The following is a 21,231-nucleotide window of genomic DNA, read 5'->3' as shown; positions in this document are numbered from 1 at the left end:
CTAAAAACAGAATGGAAGATCGCAAGAATCAAGTCAAAGATTTGGAACTTAAAAAGCCAAAAAACACTCCTCAGCAGAAACAAGAAGACAAGAGAATCCAGAAAGTTGAAGATAATGTAAGAAACCTCTGGGACAACTTCAACCGAACCAATATCAGAATTATGGGGGTCCCAGAAGTAGAAAGAGAGCAAGATACCAAAAACATACTGGAAGAAATAGTGACAGAAAACTTCCCCCACCTGGTGAAAGAATTAGACTTACAAGTCCAAGAAGTGCACAGAACCCCAAACAAAAGGAATCCAAAGAGGACCACACCAAGATACATCATAATTAAAATTCCAAGAGCAAAAGACAAAGAGAGAATATTAAAAGCAGCAAGAGAAAAGCAGGTAGTTACCTATAAAGGAGCACCTATACGATTATCAGCTGATTTCTCAACAGAAACCATGCAGGCCAGATGGGAATGGCAAGAAATATTCAAGGTGATGGATAGCAAAAACCTACAGCCAAAAATAATCTACCCAGCAAAGCTATCACTCAGAATCGAAGGCCAGATAAAGAGCTTCACTAATAAAAAAAAGCTAAAGGAATTCAGCACTGCCAAACCAGAATTATATGAATTGCTGAAGGGGGTTCTTTAGGAAGAGAAAGAAAATAAAGATAAAAATTATGAACAACAAATACCTACCAACAAGTGAATCCAAAAACCAAGGGAATTAAAAAATCTGATGAACAATATTAACTGGTGAATATAATATAATCAGAGGTATGGAAGGGGAGTAAACTGACGATTCTTGGGGAAAAGGGGAATGGGGGGTGTGCAGGAAGAGACTGCACATAAACAGTGCACCTATGGATGAGGACAATGGGAGGTGGGGAAAGGGCAGAGGGTGGGGTGGGAACCTGGTGGAGGGGAGCAATGGGAGGGGGGGGGGAATGAGGAACATTTGTAATAATATAAACAATAAAGATTTAAAAAAAAAAAAAAGACAAACTGGTGAACAACATAGAATCAGAGGCATGGAAATGGAATAGAATGATAATTTTCAGAAGGGAGTGTTGAGTGGGTGGAGATGAAACAAAGATCTTATATTCATATATGCATTACCTATGAACATAGACAACAGGATGGCAAACACCTGGGGTGGGGTGGAAACCAGGTGGAGGGGAAAAAGAGAAACATCTATAATACTATCAATAATAAAAAAATTTAAAAAATTTAAATAAATATACAAATGTGTATATTAATTTATAAATTTTAAATATTCATGCATTATTTGTATAACTTGAAAATCTTTAAAACTTAATTTTAAGATAAATGGCTTAAAAAAACTCACTTTTGTGATGATGACTTCTTGCTTCTGTCCAAGTCTATGGCATCTATCAAAGCACTGATCTTCTGCAGCTGGATTCCAGGCCTAAAAAACAGAACATGATCTGCTTTATTACCACTTTGTTCTTTCTCTTTCATTTCAGTATTCATTCACCATTTTCTCCCATTGTTTTTAACCCTCATCTGAGGATATCTCTTCATTATTTTAGAGAAGGTAGAGGGGGAGAGAGAAAAACATTAATGTGAGAGAGAAGTACCAATGCCTCCATCATCACCCCACTATGCACTATGACCAGGAATCAAACACACAACCTGAGTATGTGCCCTGACCAGAAATCAAACCCTCAATCTTTTGGTGTATAGGATGATGCTCAAACCAACTGAGCCAGGAATACTGACATTATAAATGCTATGGGACAAAGAATCTATACTCCCCACCTGGCTGGCATGGCTCAGTGGTTGAGCTTCGATTTATGAACCAGGAGGTCCCAGTTCAAATCCTGGTCAGGGCACATGCCCAGGTTGCCATTTTGATCCCCAGTGTGGAGCATGCAGGAGGCAGCCAATCGATGATTCTCATCATTGATGTTTCTATCTCTCTCTTCCTCTCTGAAATCAATAAGAATATATTTTAAAAAATCCATACTCTCTTCAGACTTCCAATCACTACTTTGATAGGCAGGTACTCTCCCAAATCATTTCACCACAGTACTTCTACTATTTAACCAGCAGGGCCTGATACAAAGAAATCACACAGTGTAAATGATTATTAATTAATCACATAATATTTCCTGACTCCACCCCCCCCCCAATTTTAAAGTAGATCTATATCAGCTTAACAGAGAGGAAAAACCTTTACATATCCTTTTAAATAACTTAATTTGTATCAGAAAAGATGTAATAGGGTCCACTTATGAAAATTTTTTTCTCCTTTTGCTGATCTTTGGTTCTATTTTTCACTTTCCTCCAGTCATTAAAAAAAAACAAAAAAGTACAAAAAGGATTTCAAGAGTAATCAAAAGTCCAAAATATTAAGATTTTATTGATGTAATTTTCTGTATCTATCTTTGAAATCAGTTTGACTTCAAAACTGAACTAAAAAAGTAACACTAGCTCTAACATAAGCATTATCACAGAAAGTCTTATGGTGAAGAATAAAACAGTAAATCAACTAAAAAGGAAGAATAACTGAAAAAATACAGTTATGCAGTCTAGAAAAGACAGGGAGGGGGAAAAATGGCAGCCAAATAAGCAGACATGTCATGCACCTTCGCACCGGAGCCAGACTGGAAAAAGCAACTAAAATGGAGAAAATCTACCCAGAATTAACACATTAGAAACAAATTAGAGAAGATAATTTTCAATAAGGAAGTGCAGAGGATGCCTGGAGAATAGTAGGAGTGGGGATCTGTACTAGAGAGGGATGCTGGACCTCTGGGCCAAGTGAGGTGGAGGCTGCAATGCACCAAAGCAGCAACACCTTAGCAACAGGTATAATACGCAATTGTGAAAAAGGAAAGCCCATAGGGCTGCTAGTGCCTGGGGAATTTAGACCTGGGATCACAATGGCAGGAAACTGCACCCCAAAAGAGCTTGAAAAGCAACCCAAGTGATTTGGTGCTGTGGGGAGAAAAACCCAGTTCCTGAGTTGTTTTGCTTTTGTTTTGTTTTGTCTTTACTTTTATTTGCTAAACCCAGATTATGGGACTTATCAGTTGCAAAAACTAACCCTAGGCTCTGGTGCAGAGAGAGGTATGGATTTGTAGAGCCTGAGGAGAGACAGGGCTGGGAGACATTGCCAGGACTCTGTAATTCTCCAAACCCAAGTGGCCATTTCTCCCCAGAAGAGCTAGCCCTTCCCAATGGCCTCAAGGCAGGGAATATGGCCTGCCACACCCTGCCTGCATTTAGAACTATGAAAAGGAAACAAAGGCTGTGAATAGCCCCCCAAAAGCCCTCATGGCTGGGTTGGAAGAAGCACTGGTGCGCCCCACTGTTCTGGGAACCAGACTGATAAAAACACCAGGCTGCCAGCCATACCACTGGTCTCCATACAAGGATCTCTGACAAAGGCCAGAGCTATATTTTGGGCCACTCTCGGAAGAGTAGCCGTGGGTAGGGGAAAATACATCCATTTGATCCCCAGATAGCAAAACAGCACCAACCCTATTTAAGCCCTGACAGAAACAGATGCTTGTGTAATTAAGATTGACAGCTGGCAGACATGCAAAGCATCAGATTGGTCCTGCCTGCTTGCAGCCAATGCCTATGGAGATAGACACAAGCAGAGGAGCAGTGGATCACTTGGAGCTTCAGCATGGTGCTAATCACCAAAGACAGTGGTCAGGAACTATCTAACAGGAAGCCCAGAATTGGCAGATAGAACAGAAGAGTAGGGTCCTAAACCAGCTCACAAGGGGCATTAAAACACGGCTAAAGTGAATGACACCACATTTTAAATAGTTTTTAAAAATTCCTTAGTAGTATATATTTAATTTTATTTTTTAATTGTTATTCTATTTTATTTTCACCTTTTTCTTCCTCACTTCTCCCTTTTTCATCCTGTTTTTCTTCTACTTTCCCCACTTTAGCTTTTACCTTTTCTTTCTTTTTACCACTTGTTAAAAAGTAATTTTCTTTATCTGCTTTACCGATGTTATTATTGTAGTCTCTGTTGACTTATTCATATATCTAATCTCCTCTTCTCTGCTCCTACTCAATTTCCCCTTGAGTAGGAGCAGAGAAGAATAAAACAGTAATTTCTTCTCTGTTTTTTAACTATTCAATATTATTTCCCTTCTCTCTTGCTCCTTTCTTCTCCTTTTTAAATAGTTTCACTTCCTAAATTTAGGCCTATCTGCTCTCTCCTCTATTCCTTTTAAAAAATTAAAAAATAAATATTTTTTCTTCTTATCCACTCTCCTTTGTCCTCCTCTGTATTAAACAGTGGCTCTTCCCCTATTCATCCAATTTCTTAATCTTTTTTCTGTTTTTAAGTTCTGCATCTACAGATTCTAACCCACCTTCTTTTGTGTGTGTTTTGTTTGTGCTTTTGGGTTTATTTGTTTGTTTTGTTGTGTTGTCTCTCCATATTCTTTCCTTTTTTAATTTTTCTTCCTTTTTTTCCCTCACGATCTTTTTTTGCTCTCTTTCTTCTCCTGATTCTCTTTGCTCTGGTGGCCACTCATATTGGGGATATAGGTGTCTTGTGTACAGTGTTCTGTTCCTTTTATGTTGTGTCTTATGTATTATTTTGTGCTGTTCAGTTAGCACCTCCACACTGATTGGCATGTCGTGGTAGAGAGGAGCCACATAACCAGAAACCCTGAATGGAGACTTCATCCATGAACAGGACAATAACATTCAAGACCCAACTACATCAAGATAACCCAAAAATCTCAAATAGGGGGCATCTCTAAAATACTCAGCCCAGAAGACCAGAGAGACTGAACCACTGGGTTCCACAAAATATATACTACATAAGACAAATTAAAAAAAAAAAAAATCTGAGTGCATAGCAGTTTGATCTAATACATAGGAACAATAACAAAGGAATAGCAAAAATGGGGAGACAAAGACACAACTCCTGCATGAAAGAAAAGGAGAAATCACCAGAAAGGGAAGTAAATAAAATGGGGGCAAGCAAATTGTCAGAGAACAAATTCAGAGTAATGGTTGTAAGGAGGCAGAAAGGCTGGATGGACATTCACCAACATGTGTAACAATCAAGTGGAAATGAAGAATGACATAGCTTCAATAAAGAACACAATGGGAAATAAGAGACAGGAGACAAAATGGCAGCTGAATAGGCAGATGTGACCTATGCCAGAAGCATCTAAATCGAATAACATCTACCCGAAATTGCAAAAGTAGACACAGCTGGTGAGACAATTTGCAGCTGGCAAGGTCAGAGAACAGTACGATTGGGATCTGGGCTGGAGGGAGTTACAAGATCTCTGAGCCGGAAGGGTAAGAAGGAAGCTGCACGGCACCAAGACAAGTGTAGTATCTGAATGTGGAAAGGAAGTCCACAGGGCTGCTGACGGCAGGGGATTCTAAATCTAAGTCCAGAGCTGCAAGAGGCTGAGCCTAGAGAGGGCGGCCTGAAATACTGCTGAAGCCATGTGGTGCCAGGGGGAGAAGACCTGCAGTGGAGGAGTTGTTTCCCCTCTTTGCTTTTATTCACTACACCAAGTTCATAAACCCTTTCAAATACAAACACTCACCCTTAGCTGAGTTGGAGGTGGAGGTGTGGACTTGAAGAGTCTGGGGAGAGGGTATGGAGCAGAGAAGGTTGGGGAGAGGTGACCTGAAGTCTGGCACTGGGACATTCCTAATACTGAGGACCTAACCAGCCATTTTCACCTGAAGAGCTAGCTCTTCCCAGCAGTCTCTAGGCAACCAATACTGCCACACCCAGACTACACTCTAAGTGGTACTAAGGACACAAAAATAATCTGAATAGCCCTTAAGAACGCTCAGGGACTGGGTTAATGAGAGGCTCTTCAGTCCTGGAAAGCAATACAGCAACCTCCCTAACTACAGCCCTGTCAAAAACAGACACTTAACAGATTAAGACTGACAGCAGGCAGAGAGGCTAACTGGTCAGATTGGTCCTCCTACTGGCAGTCAAGGCGGTGGAGATAGGTACAAACAGATCGCTTGGAACTTCAAAACAGTGCTGACTCCCTAACAGGAAATTGATAAGTGGCAGACAATACAGAAGAATGGTATCTTAACCCAGCCCCCATAGGGCATTAACACTCAGCTAAAATGAATGACACTTCACTTTATATTTTTATTTTTTTAATCATTTATTTTAAAATACTTCTTTATTTTCTTTGTTTATTTTTTCCACATTATCTTTTCTTCAATTTTTATTTTTAATTTATCTTACTTTTATTTTTTTTATTTTTAATTTTTAATTTTTTTTCTTTTTCTTTTCTTTTTAACCACTCATCCTCTTTCTGTCTCCTCTATACTGAAGCAAGGTCCTCCCCATATTCATGAGATTCTTTAACCTTACTTTCTGTATATTAACTCTGCCTATAGAGTTTCTGGACCCACCTTTTTTTCTGGGTGTTTGTTGTTTGTATTTTTCAGTTTATCTTTGTTCTGTGGTGTTTTCTTCCTATATATACATTTTTTTTTCCTTTCCTTCCTTTTTCTCATATCACTTTCTCTATCTTCAATATCATTTGTGCTCTCTTTTCTCTCCCATTTGTGTTATTTTTTTCCTAGTGGTCACTTATAGTGGGGTTATCAGTATTGTGAGTACATTTACGTTTTGTTCCCTTTGTGTCATGTCTTGTCAAGGTGAATTTTATCCTCTTTGGCCAATGTGGTAGAGAGCGAGCCACATAACCATACACCCAAAGAGGAGACTCCATCCATTCATGAACAAGACAATAACACTCAAGACACAAATACAAGAAGAGAACACCTATGTTTCAAGTAGGGGGCATCCCTAGATTGCCCAGCCCAGAAGACTGGAAAGACTGCATTACTAAGTCCTACAAAACATCTATCATATAAGACAAACTCAAAAACTCTAGGTGACATAGCAGTTTGATGTGATATGTAGAAATAATCACAAGGAAACAACAAATATGGGGAGACAAAGAAACAAACCACATTCAAAAGAAAGGGAGGAATCACCAGAAAAGGACATAAATGAAATGGAGGCAAGCTATTTGTCAGAGAAAGAATTAAGAGCAACGGTTATAAGTATGAAAGACAAATTCAATAACATGTAAGAATCATGAGGAAATGAAGATGAATCAAGGGGAAATGAAGGATGACACAGCCAAAATAAAGAACACATGGAAAGTTTAACAGTACACTAGAAGCAGCTGAGGACACTAGAATCAGTGAGTTACAAGACAGAAAAAACAACCCAACCCCTAGCTGGTTTGGGTCAGTGGATAGAACATTGGACTATTCACTGAGGGATCCCAGATTCGATCCCAATCAAGGGCACATGCTCAGGCTGCAGGCTCAATCCCAGTGTGGGGTGTGTGGGAGGCAACTGATTGATGATTCTCTCTCTGTATTGATGTTTCTAACTCTTTCCTTCTTCCTTCCTCTCTAAAATCAATAAAAATATATATTTTAAAAAACCACATAAGCACAGCAGCAACTGGAAAGAAAAGTTAAAAAGCAGGAGGAGAGCTTAAGGGAGCTTTGGGATAAGATAAAATGAAACAACATCCACATAATAAGGAAGCCAGAAGAGGAAGCGGAGCAAGGAATAGAAAATCTGATTGAAAAAATAATGACAGAAAACTTCACTGATGTTGGGACGAATAAAACAACACAAGTCCAAGAAGCACACAGAGTCTCAAACTAGATGAACCAAAAGAAACTGATACCAAGACACATCATAATTAATTGTCAAATATCAATGACAAAGTAAGACTCTTAAAGGCTGCCAGAGAGAGATAGAAAATTACCTACAAGGGATCCCCCAATAGAATATCTACTGATTTCTCAACAGAATCACATCAGGCAAAAGGGAATGGAACAAAATATACAAAGTCATGCAAAACAAGGGACTGAATCCAAGAATACTATACCAAGCAAGGTTATCATTCAAAATTTAAGGTGAAATCAGGAGCTTTGCAAACAAAAAAGAGCTATGGAAGTTTATTACTATGAAGCCAGCAAAACAAGAAATGCTAAAGGTACTGCTGTAGGAGAAACCAAGATGGCAGCATAGGTAGACACCTAAACTGCTGCCTCGCACAAAAATTTCAAAACTACAACAAAGACAAAACAGACATCATCCAGAACCACAGGAAGGCTGGCTGAGTGGAAATTATACAACTAGAAGGAAAGAGAAAAGAACACTAAGACTCAGAGGAGCTTCAGAAGGCAGAGGTACGGAGCACAAGTGTGGAGAGAGCTGGCAACTGAGTATGTGGGTTGACGTTCTCAATTAGAAGGGAGACAAAAGCTCCCGACTGCTCTAAACTCCAGTTCCGGGCAAGAATCTGGGAACTGAGAGTCATACAGGGAGAAACTGGACTGTCAGGAAAGAGAAAAGCACACTGAGACTCAGAGAAACTGTGGAAGGCAGAGGTATGGAGGCACATATGGAGAGGGCTGGCAACTGCATACACGGCTGGCTTTCTCAACAAGGAGGGTGACAAAAGCTCCTGAATGCTCTTCCAGGAGAGATTCAAGGGACCAAGACTCATTCGGGGAGAAATGGACTCTCTGGCAGCGGGTGAAACTCCAGGGCAGTTTCTCTCAGAAGTGCTTGCAGTGATTACTGAGGGACACTGACACCCATGGGCCTCATAAGGCAGTGCTGACAGAAAGCCATTGCTGTCTGCTTCGCCCTGAGATTCCACACCATCCAAGCTGAGCGAAGGAGGCTTTTGCAAGTCTTGTCTCATAAGGGTGTCTCCAGCAAAGTTCTCCCAGCGTAGACACAGCTGATCCTCACAGCCAATTGGCCTGGAGGTCAATTCCTCCCAGTGATACCAACAGCAAACAAGACTTAAGTATAATAAGACTGTGCACACAGCCCACAAAGGGGTGCACCAATAGTGTCCATCTCAGGTAACCTGGGAGGCTGAGCCACTGGGCCCTATTGGACACCTTGCATACAAAGCCAAAGCAACTCAATGAAGCAGCCAAAATGTGGAGAAAAAGAAACAAGTCACAAATGAAAGAAATGGAGGAAAGCAAACAACTGCATATAGAGTTAAAAACCATGATTATAAAGTTTTCAAAAATTTTCTAGAAAAGGACGATAAATTTAACGAGACCCTCAAGGATATGAAAAAGGACCACTAGAAATTAAGCATACAATGACTAAAATAAAAAATAATATACAGAGATCCAATAGCAGACTAGAGGATTGCAAGAATCAAGTCAAATATTTGAAATACAAAGAAGCAAAAAACACCCAACCGGGAAAAAAAAAAAGAATCCAAAAATATGAAAGTGCAAGGAGCCTCTGGGACAACTTCAAGTGTACCAACATCCAAATTATGGGGGTGCCAAAAGAAGAGAGAGAGCAAGATACAGAAAACCTATTTGAAGAAACAATGACAGAAAACTTCCCCCACCTGGCGAAAGAAATAGACTTACAAGTACAGGAAGCACACAGAACCCCAAACAAAAGGAATCCAAAGAGGACCATACCAAGACATACCATAATTAAAATTCCAAGAGCAAAAGACAAAGAGATAATACCATGTTTCCCCGAAAATAAGACAGTGTCTTATATTAATTTTTGCTCCCAAAGATGCGCTAGGTCTTATTTTCAGGGGATGTCTTATTTTTCCATGAAGAATACAGTACACATTTATTGTTAAATTAAAATAAAGGAAATTTATTACCTATACGGTAGTACGGTAGTTGTCAACACAAACCAGACAAACTGAATCCTACAGTATCAAGAATTTACTCATTTATTCAATGACAATCATGTCATCATCTTCTGGAACATCATCATAACAATCCAATTCCTGAATTTCCTGGTGAATTTCTTGTGACTCCATTTCTTTCAGAATCAGTGGACCAAATCTCTCATGTTTAGCATAGGGGGGCTTTATTTTCGGGGGATGCCTTATATTTCACTCAGAAGGAAACCTATAAGTAGGTCTTATTTTCAGAGGATGTCTTATTTTCAGAGAAACACGGTATTAAAAGCAGGAAGAGAAAAACAGTTAGTTACCTACAAGGGAGCACACATATAACTGTCAGCTGATTTCTCAACAGAAACTATGCAGCCAGACAGGAGCAGCAAGAAATATTCAAAATGATGAATAGCAAGAACGTACAGCCAAGATTACTCTACCCAGCCAAGCTGACATTCAGAATTGAAGGTCAGATAAAGAGCTTCACAGATAAGAAAAAGCTAATGGATTTCATCACTGCCAAACCAGTATTATATGAAATGCTAAAAAGTATTCTTGAATAATAATAATAATAAAAAGGTAAAGATAAAAATTATTAACAACAAATACATAACTATCAACAAGTGAATCTAAAAAAATCAAGTGAATACAAAATCTGATGAACAGAATAAACTGGTGAATATAATAGAATCAGGGACATATCAAGCATCTCTCAAATCACAATGGCATAAAGTTAGAAGTACAATAAAAAACAGTGGGGGGGGAGAATCCAAGATGGCTGCTCGGGTAGACATCTAACCGCAGCAGCACACAACAATTTCAATGGAATACAACTAAAATGTAGAGTGGACATCGCCCAGAGCTACAGGTAGTCGACTGACTGAAAATTCTACAACAAGAAGGAAAGAGAAAACCAGAAGGAAAATCAGAGGAGCTGAAAAAAAGCCTAAGGTACGGAGACATGCTGCACGCTCGCACGCACGCGCTCAGAGAGGTTGCAGCCGGAGAGGAGAAGAGGGCTGGGTGCTGCCCGGCGTTCCCTAGCAGGAAGGAAATAAAACCCCCAGCCTGGGCTGAACCCCCGAACCGGCAGCGCTGAGCCCCAAGTTATGGGCCAGACCCTGGGGACCCAGGCTCCGGCAGGGGGAAGACGGGGCTGTGAGGCGGAATCCCCGGGGAGCAGCGAAAAGCAGGGCCCCCGGAGTCGCGCGCACATTGCGCGCAGAGGACTGAATGTTGACTCTGATGGTGGATTACCCTAGCCGGAAGGAACAGGGCCTCCGGTGGCGCTGAGCCTCAGTCCAGACTGCTCTGAACCCCAGTTCTGGGGCCAATCCCTGGGGACCCAGGCTCAAGCAGAGGGAGACGGGGCTGTAAGGTGGAGTCCTGGGAGAGCGGCGAAAGGCCGAGCCCCTGGAGTAGCGCACATTGCTTGCAAGGGAAGGAATGTTGACTCTGATGCAGGATTGGAGGGAAGAAAATGGGAGCCCCGGCTGTGTTGGGCCCCAGTTTCGACTGCTCTGAACCCCAGCCCTGGACCAAACCCTGGGAACCCAGGCTCGAGCAGGGGGAGACGGGGCTGTGAGGCGGAATCCCAGGGGAGTGGCGAAAAGCGGAGCCCCCAGAGTCGCGCGCACTGCGCGCAGAAGACAGTCTGTTGACTCTGATCCTAGACTCCCCTAGCGGGAAAGAGAAAAAAAAGCTCCAGACTAGAGGAATGCGACAGGGAGCAGGAGCCCCTGCCGGACACCGGCCAGCCAGGCGCCGGTAGGGGGGGGGGGTGCCCCTGAGCCTTCGACCTCTGAGTGCGGGCAACGGAGCCAAGGCCTTGGGCTGCTTCCTGGGCAGCGCCGACCCCGGCAACAGGCTGAAGCAGCGCGGGAGCCGGCGGAGAACAAAGTGGTGCCACAGGCCAACCTGCTGAGCTCCCATGACAAGGAGGAAGAAACCAAAGAAGTTCTCAATGTGAAGAAATCAAGTGAGAGCAAAAGATAGTAAAATTACTTAAGAAAGAATACAAAGAAGATCTTGAAAAATCAACGACTAAGTCATAACTCAACTCACCAGCCAACATTGCAACATATATGCGTTTAAAAAAAAAAAAAAAAAAAAAAGGACAGAATGTTGGAACAGCGGCGGCCAGGCCTCGAGTGCCCAGGCACAAGGCAGTGGCAACCGGGCCCGGAGCAGCAACGGCCAGGCCCCAGAGCAGCAGCAGCCAGAACCAGAGCAACAACAGCCAGCACTGGAGCAGCCAGACCTGGGGCAGTGGCAGCCAGGCCTGAGGCGGAGGCAGCCAAGCCCAGGGTGGCCAGTCCAGGAACACCCAGACCTGTAGTGGCCGGGCCTGGAGAAGCCGGGCCCAGAGCAGCTGGGTTGGGAGCAGCCAGGCCCAGAACAGCAGTAGCCAAGCCTGGAGCATCCAGGCTGGGAGAGGCCAGACTCGGAGCAGCCGGGCCCGGGCAGCCAGGTCCAGAGCAGCCGGGTCAGGTGCGGCCAGGCCCGGAGCAGCCGGGTCTGGTGCGGCTAGGCCCGGAGCAGTGGCTGCCAGGCTGGGAGCGACCAGGCCCGGAGCAGCCGGGTCGGGTGCGGCCAGGCCCGGAGCAGCAGCTGCCAGGCTGGGAGCGGCCAGGCCCGGAGCCGCCGGGTCTGGTGCAGCCAGGCCTGAAGCAGCGGTTGCCAGGCTGGGAGCAGCCAGGCCCGGAGCAGCCGGATCGGGTGTGGCCAGGCCTGGAGCAGCGGCTGCCAGGCTGGAAGCAGCCAGGCTCGGAGCAGCCGGGTCTGGCGCGGCCAGGCCTGAAGCAGTGGTTGCCAGGTTGGGAGCAGCCAGGCCGGGAGCAGCCGGGTCGGGTGCGGCCAGGCCGGGAGCAGCAGCTGCCAGGCTGGGAGCGACCAGGCCCGGAGTGGCCCGGCACGGAGCAGCCGGGCCCAGAGCAGCCGGGTCGGGTGAGGCCAGGCCTGGAGCAGCAGCAGCCAAGTCCAGAGCAACTAGGTCGGGAGCGGCAGTGACCAGACCCGGAGCAGCTGGTTGTGGAACGAACCAGAGCAACAGAGGCCAGTCCCGGAGCAGCCAGGCCTGGAACAGCTCGCTCCTCATCTGCTCCTGCCCCATGGCTGCCTCTCAGACATGGCTGGAAACTTTTGTGGGAACTTGAGGGTCTGCTGAATCAAGTGATGAAGGCTTAGATCTGGATGTGTTGAGTTAGTAAAGCACTGGGGTGTTGATCTGTGAGTGCCTTGGGTGGGGCCTGAATGAGGCTGGTTGACATATTTGGAAATGTCTTTCATGTGAAATGTATCATTGGGCATGTGGAGGCATTATTGATATGAGAAAATGCTAAGTAACTGATTTACTATCTGAAAAGGGATTTACTATCAGGGAAAGGGAGGGAGGAAGAGACTGAACATAAACTGCACCTATGGATGAGGACAATGGGGGATAGGGAGGGGGCGGAGGGGGGGGGTGGGAACTTGGTGGAGGGGGGAAGAAATGAGGAACCTTTGTAATAATATGAACAATAAAGATTGATTTAAAAAAAAAAAACAGTGGGGGGGAATAAAACACTTGGAGGCTAAATAGCATGGTAATAAATAATAATTGGGTTACTGAAGAGATCAAAGAAGAAATAAAAAGCATCCTGGAAATAAATGACATTGAAAACATAATAACCCAAAATTTATGGGACACAGTGAAAGCAGTCCTGAGAGATAAGTTCATAGCTCCATAGGCCTACCTCAAAAAATAAAAATGAATGCATTGCACTCAATAACAAAGGAATAGCAAAAATGGCAATAAATTTTTTAATCCTGAGAATTAGAAAGATGGCAAGAAGAAAAGTCCAGAGTAAGCAGAAGAAAGAAAATAATAAAGATCAGAGCAGAAATAAATGACATAGAGACATGAGGATCCAAGATGGCTGCACAGGTAAACACCTAACCGCAGCCGCACACAACAATTTCAATAAAATACAACTAAAATATAAAATGGACATTTCCAGAACTACAGGAAAGTCTACTGACTGGAAATTCTACAACGAGAAGCAAGGAGAAAACCAGAAGGAAGAGCAGAGGAGCTGTAAAAGCCTAAGGTACAGTGACACGTGGCCCGCGCTGAGTGGACGGAGCAGGAGAGGAGGGGGCAGCCGACTGCCTGGCTGGCGTTCCCTAGCGGAAAGGAGATAAAAGTTCCGGACTGTGCTGAACCCCAGACCTGACAGCACTGAACCCCAGTTCTAGGCCAGACCCCAGGCTCAAACAGAGGGAGCTGGGATGTAAGGCGGAAACCCAGGGAGCGGCGAAAGTCAGAGCCCCTGGAGGTGCGCACATTGCGCGCAGAGGACGGACTGTTGACTCTGCTGCTAGATTGCCCTAGCGGGAAGGAGACAAAAGCTCCGGACTGTGCTGCCCCAGTTCCAACTGCACTGAACCCCAGTTCTAGGCCAGACCCCGGGGACCCAGGCTCATCCAGAGGGAGACTGGGCTGTAAGGTGGAATCCTAGGGGAGCGGTGAAAGGCAGAGCCCCCAGAGGCATGACATTGAGGACAGAGAAGGGACGGTTGGCTGTGCCGCTGGATTTCCCTGGCGGGAAGGAGACAAGCTCCAGACTGGTCTGAACCGCACTTCCAACCCCATTTCCAACTGCAGTGAACCCCAGTTCCGGGCTCATTGGGCGAGAGCCTAGACTGTTTGGTAGCAGGCGAAACTGGAGGGCACCTCACTCTCAGAGGTGCTTGCAGCGAGTACTGAAGGACCCTGAGGTACACTGAGACTCAGGAGCAGCATAGGGCAGGGCTGAGGGAAGCCAAGACTGTAGGCTCCACCCTGAAACTCTGCCCTATCAGGGAAGCTGCAAAAATGCCGAGATAAGGAAACAGATCACAAGCAAAAGAAATGGAGGACAAAAAGCAACTGGATATAGAGTTCAAAAGCACACTTATAAGGTTGTTCAAGAATCTCCTAGAAAAGGCCGATAAAATAAACGAGACCTATGAGGATATGAAAAGGGATCAACTAGAAATAATAAGGGATCAACAAGAAATAATAAGGGATCAACAAGAAATAAAGAATACATTGTCTGAAATAAAAAATAATATACAGAATCCTAAAAACAGAATGGAAGATCGCAAGAATCAAGTCAAAGATTTGGAACTTAAAGAGCCAAAAAACACTCCTCAGCAGAAACAAGAAGACAAGAGAATCCAGAAAGTTGAAGATAATGTAAGAAACCTCTGGGACAACTTCAAGTGAACCAACATCAAAATTATGGGGGTCCCAGAAGATGAGAGAGAGCAAGATATCGAAAACATACTGAAAGAAATAGTGACAGAAAACTTCCCCCACCTGGTGAAAGAATTAGACTTACAAGTCCAAGAAGTGCACAGAACCCCAAACAAAAGGCATCCAAAGAGGACAACACCAAGATACATCATAATTAAAATTCCAAGAGCAAAAGACAAAGAGAGAATCTTACAAGCAGCAAGAGAAAAGCAGGTAGTTACCTATTATATAAAGGAGCACCTATACAATTGTCAGCTGATTTCTCAACAGAAACCATGCAGGCCAGATGGGAATGGCAAGAAATATTCAAGGTGATGAATAGTAAGAACCTACAGCCAAAAATAATCTACCCAGCAAAGCTATCACTAAGAATTGAAGGCCAGATAAAGAGCTTCACCAATAAAAAAAAAAAAGCTAAAGGAGTTCAGCACCGCCAAACCAGAATTATATGAATTGCTGAAGGGGGTTCTTTTGGAAGAGAAAGTAAATAAAGATAAAAACTATGAACAACAAATACGTAACTATCAACAAGTGAATCTAAAAACCAAAAAAAAAAATTTTTTTTTTAAATCTGATGAACAATGTTAACTGTTGAATATAGTGGAATCAGAGGTATGGAAGGGGAGTGAACTGACGATTCTCGGGGAAAAGGGGAGAGGGGGTTGTGGGAAGAGACTGAACATAAAATGTGCACCTATGGATGAGGACAATTAGGGGAGGGGGGGAACCTGGTGGAGGGGAGCAATGGAGGGGGGGGTGGAGAGGAACATTTGTAATAATATGAACAATAAAGATTTATTTAAAAAAATGACAGAGACAAAAAAAATCAATAAAACCAAAGCTGGTTCTATGAAAGGATAAACAAGATTGATGAACCTCTAGCCAGGCTCACCAAGAAGTAGAGAGAGAGGACCCAAAAATAAAATCAGAAATGAAAGAGGTGAAGTAACAACCAACTTGACAGACATACAAAGGATTGTAAAAAAAAAAAAAAAAATACGACAAACAACTTTTCTTCAACAATCTGGACAACCTTAGATATATTCCTAGAAAAATATGACCTTCTAAAATTCAATCAGGAAGAGTAAAACACCTCAATAGGCCGATAACTGCTGATGAAACTGAAACAGAAATTAAAATATTTCCAGTAAACAAAAGCTTTTGGCCAATGGCATCACAGGGGAGTTTTATCAAACATTCAAAGAAGAACTAAAAACTATCCTTTTCAGACTATTCAAAAAAGTTCAAGAGGAAGGCACACCAAGCTTTCTATGAAGCCAGCATCACCCGAACCCCAAAACCAAATAATGACACTACAAAGAAAAAGAATTACAGGCCAATATCCCTGATGAACGTTGATGATAAAATCCTCAGCAATATTCTAGCAAATTGGATTCAGCATTACATTAGAAAGATGATACACCAAAACTAAGTTGGATTTATTCCAGGGATGAAAGGCTGGTCAATATCTGCAAATCAATAAACATGATACATCAATAAACAAATTGAGGGACAAAAATCACATAATCATATCAATGGATGCAGAAAAGGCATTTGACAAAATCCAACATCCTTTCCTGATAAAAACTCTCAGCAAAGTGGGAATATAGGGATCATACCTCAAAATAATAAAAGCCTTATATGACAAACCTCTACAGTCAACATCATACTCAATGGGCAAAAACTAAAACCATTTCCCCTAAGAATGGATGCCTACTTTCACCAATAATGTTCGACATAGTACTGGAAGTGCTAGCCATAGATCAGAAAAGAAGAAGAAATAAAAGGCATCCAAATTGGAAAAGAAGTATAATTATCATTCACAGATGAGATGCTATTGTATATAGAAAACCCTAAAGATTCCATCAAAAAAACTACTAGTCATAACCAATGATTTTGGCAATGTAGCAGGATACAAAATTAAAACTTCAAAATTTATGGCCTTTTTATTACACCAATAGTGAACTACAGAAAGAGAAATTAAAAAGACAATCCAATTACTATTGCAACAACAAAATTAAGATACCTGGAATAAACTTAACCAAGGAGGTAAAGGACCTGTACTCAGAAAATTACAGGATGCTGAAAAAAGATAGAGGAAAATATAAACAAATGGAAGAATATACTTACTGTGTTTATGGATTGGTAGAAACACATCATTAAAATATTCATACTAACCAAAGCAATCTATAAATTCAATGCAATCCCCATTAAAATACCAATGGCATATTTCAAAGTCCTAGAACAAATTCTCCAAAAATTCATCTGGAATAAAAAAAGACCCTGAATAGCTGCAGCAATCTTGAGAAAGATGTACAAAGTTTGAGAGATCACAATACCAGACATCAAGCTATATTACAAAGCCACTGTTCTCAAAACTCCCGGTACTGGTACAAGAAGAGAAATATAGACCAATGGAACAGAACAGAAAATCCTGAAATTGACCCAAGCCATTATGCTCAATTAATATTTGACAAAGGAGGCAAGAGCATGCAATACAATCAAGACAGTCTCTACAATAAATTGTGCTGGGAAAATTGGACAGATACATACAAAAAACAAACAAAAAAAAGGAACTAGACCACCAACTTACACCATGCACAAAAAATAAACTAAATATAGGATAAAGGTAAGATGTAAGACGGAAACCATAAAAATTTTAGAATACATAGGCAGCAAAATATCAGACATATGACATAGCAATGTGTTTACCAGTAAGTACAGCTCCTAGGAGAATGGAAGCTAAGGAGAAAATAAACAAATGAGACTACATCAAAATAAAAAGCTTTTGCATAGCAAAAGAAACCATCAACAAAACAACAAGAAAGCTACTGCATGGGAAAACATATTTGCTAATATTATCTCCAAAATTTATAGGGAACTCATAAACTTAACAAAAGAAAGATAAACAATCAAAAAAAAAAAAAAAAATGGGCAAAGGGCCCTAACTGGTTTGGCTCAGTGGATAGAGCGTCTGCTTGGGAACTGAAAGGTCCCAGCTTTGATTCCAATCAAGGGCATATACTTTGGTTGCAGGCACATCCCCAGTAGGGAGCATGCAGGAGGCAGCTGGTCGATGTTTCTCTCTCATCAATGTTTCTAATTTTCTATCCCTCTCCCTTCCTCTCTGTAAAAAATCAATAAAATATATATATTTCTAAAAAGGGCAAAGCAGCCAAGACCGGTTTGGCTCAATGGATAGAGCATCGGCTTGGGGACTGAAGGGTCCCGGGTTCGAATCCAGTCAAGGGCATGTACCTTGGTTGCAGGCACATCCCCAGTGGGGGGTGTGCAAGAGGCAGCTGATCGATGACACTCTCTCTTCGATGTTTCTAACTCTTTATCTCTCTCCCTTCCTCTCTGTACAAAATCAATAAAATATATTTTTTTAAAAATAAAATAAAATAAATAAATAAATAAATAAATAAATAAATAAATAAATAGGGCAAAGCACCTAAATAGACACTTTCGAAAGAGGACATACCGAAGATCAAGAGACATGAAAAATGCTCAAAGTATCTAATCATCCAAGAGATACAAATAGAAACAACAATAAGGTACCATCCCATACCTGTCAGACTGGCTATCATCAACAAATCAATAAATGACAAGTGCTGGTGAGGATATGGAGAAAAAGGAACCCTCTTGCCATAACCTGTTTGGCTCAGTGGATAGAGCGTCAGCCTTCAGACTGAATGGTCCCGGGTTTGATTCCGGTCAAGGTCATGTACCTTGGTTGCAGGCACATCCCCGGTAGGGGGTGTGCAGAAGGAGGCTAATTGATATTTCTCTCTCATCGATATTTCTCTCTATCCCTTTCCCTTCCTCTCTGTAAAAAAAATCAATAAAAAATATATTTTTAAAAAAGTAACACTCTTGCACTGCTGGTGGGAATGCAGACTGGTGGGAATTCTCATGTGGAATCTAAAGATCCAGAGACATAGAAGCATGCCAGTGTGGAAAACAGTATGGAGTTTCCACAAAAAATTAAAAATGGAACTTCCATTTGACTCAGTAATCCTACTTCTAGGAATATATCCCAAGAAATCAAAAAGGATATATACACCCCCATGTTTATAGCAACACAATTTACAATAGTTAAAATTTGAAAACAACCCTAATGCCAATCAGTAGATGAGTGGTTTAAAAGACTGTGGTATATCTACACAGTGGAATATTATGCTCCTATAAAAAAGAAGGAATTCTTACCATTTGCAACAGCATGGATGGAATTGGAGAGCATTATGCTAAGCAAAGTAGTAAGCCAGTCAGAGAAAGATAAATATCACATGATCTCACTCCTTTTTGGTATATAATGAATATAAATTGCTGAACAGAAATAGAACAAAAGACATAAAAGCATGCAACAAACTGTCCAACCTTTGATGGAAGGAGGGAATATGAGGAGGTAAAGATCAACCAAAGAACTTATATGCATCCATATGAGCATAACAAATGGACACAGACAGTAGGGGCATGTGCTGGGGGTGGGAGGGTCCAGGGAGAAATGGAGGAAAAAGGAGTCTCATGTACTACTTTAAACAAAAATAAATTTAAATTTAAAAAAGAAAAAGAAAACACAATGGAAGGTTTCAACAGTAAACTAGAAAGATAGAAGACTAGTAGTATTAAATAATAGCATGAATTGTCAGGGTAGAGAACATTAAATTTTAAATTTAAACTATAGACAGCATGAAGGGACCTGGAGAGTATTATGCTAAGCAAAATAAGCAAGTTAGAGAAAGACATGTATCACATGATCTCTCTCATGTGGAATCTAAAGATCCAGAGACATAGAAGCATGCAACAGACTGAGAAATCTCGGAGGGAAATCATTGGATGGGGGTGAGAGGTTGAAAGAGATTAACCAAAGAATTTATAAGCATACATGCATAATCCATAGACACAGACAATAGTGTTGTGAAGACCTGGGGTGGGGGGGCAGGGGCAGGCTAGCAGGGGTCAATGGGGGGAAAAAGTCCATCTGTATTAGTTTCAACAAGAAAGATAAATTTAAAAACTTAAAAATTTAAACTATGGGATATTCTTGAAACTGAAAACAATGTTTTGGGAAAAAGGAACACTTAAATAGCATGATTTTTACTTATGGCTTTATCTTCTTCTTTTAAAAATCCCCTTGAGGTCAAGGAAAAAGATTTTACTATTAACTGGCTGAAATTTGAGTTTTGGGTTGTGTTGGTATAAAAGTTGGATTTAAGGATATACTCAATTTATGATTTTCTAAAACTGAAATAATCAGATTTTGTGATTTTTTTCTGTTTCACAATTGGACACATTTTGAAACCACTATGCCAAGAGACCAGGTAAAATGTTCCTTTCCATTGCCTGTATTTGTCTAGAAACTTCATGGTGAGCTCGCAATAATATATCTAGTATGACAGACAACCAGGAATCAAATTTATCTTATGAAAGTATAAAACTGATAGCTCCCATTCTCATGAGAGATGAAGCAATTAACTTTACCAATAGCTCATAACTGCACATCAAAAGAAACTTTAACTCTCCTACCACAAGGTAAAAGATTTTCAGGAGCAAACTTTTCTGATTGAATCTTAATTTTGGAGACCTGGTTTTTGTTTTAAAGTTAGTAATAACATTTGAAAGTTTGAAATTCTCAATCAACTTACTATAAAACTGTTAAGCCCTGGCTGATGTGGCTCAGTTGATTGGAGCTTTGTCCCATACACTGAAAGGTGGCAGGTTTGATTCCTGGTCAGGGATGAGTACAGAAGGCAACCAATGTCTCTCTCTTTCAAGTCAATAAATACAAAAATAAAAACATAGCCTTGGGTAAAGAGTGAAAAAAACCTGCTCAAACATCCAATAAGTATTACTATAACTGCTAAAGAGTTAGTCTCTAATAAACTTTATCATACTAATTAAATTACTCTATTTGGTATTAATAGTCTCTTTCTTATTAAGTACTAAGATCATAACCAAAGAATAAAATAATTTTGGAGTTTGTTCTAAAATCAGCCTCTAGAATTTTTATTGGGTTAATATGTAACTTAATCTGTAGATACAATGAATATCTATCCTAATAAAAGAGTAATATGCAAATGAACCACCACTCAGCGACAAAATGGTGAAGCCCATAGACACAAGATGGTGGTACCCAGTCCTCTCAGGCCCGCAGGAGTCCCCCAGTCCCAGGGAAGGCTGCCGCTGAGAGCAGGCAGCATGTGGCCGGGGCTGTGGGCCTGGGAGGCGGTGCACACCGGGGTGAG

General features: G+C 41.7%; 1 protein-coding gene across 3 annotated transcripts in view; it reads right to left on the bottom strand.

Annotated features, from left to right (window-relative positions):
- The window catches only part of HLTF (helicase like transcription factor), a 116,322-nt gene that overhangs the window by 11,791 nt on the left and 83,300 nt on the right, over positions 1 to 21,231 (bottom strand). For all 3 annotated transcript variants that reach the window (XM_084875932.1, XM_084875933.1, XM_084875934.1), the window contains one exon: positions 1,338 to 1,418. In XM_084875932.1, the coding sequence (XP_084732058.1) occupies positions 1,338 to 1,418 (81 nt within the window). The remainder of the gene's footprint in view (positions 1 to 1,337; positions 1,419 to 21,231) is intronic.

The sequence above is a fragment of the Pipistrellus hanaki genome, assembly GCF_964339955.1.
Source record: "Pipistrellus hanaki genome assembly, chromosome: 2".
NCBI classification, from domain to species: domain Eukaryota; kingdom Metazoa; phylum Chordata; class Mammalia; order Chiroptera; family Vespertilionidae; genus Pipistrellus; species Pipistrellus hanaki.
This window is presented reverse-complemented; position numbering and strand designations above follow the sequence as displayed.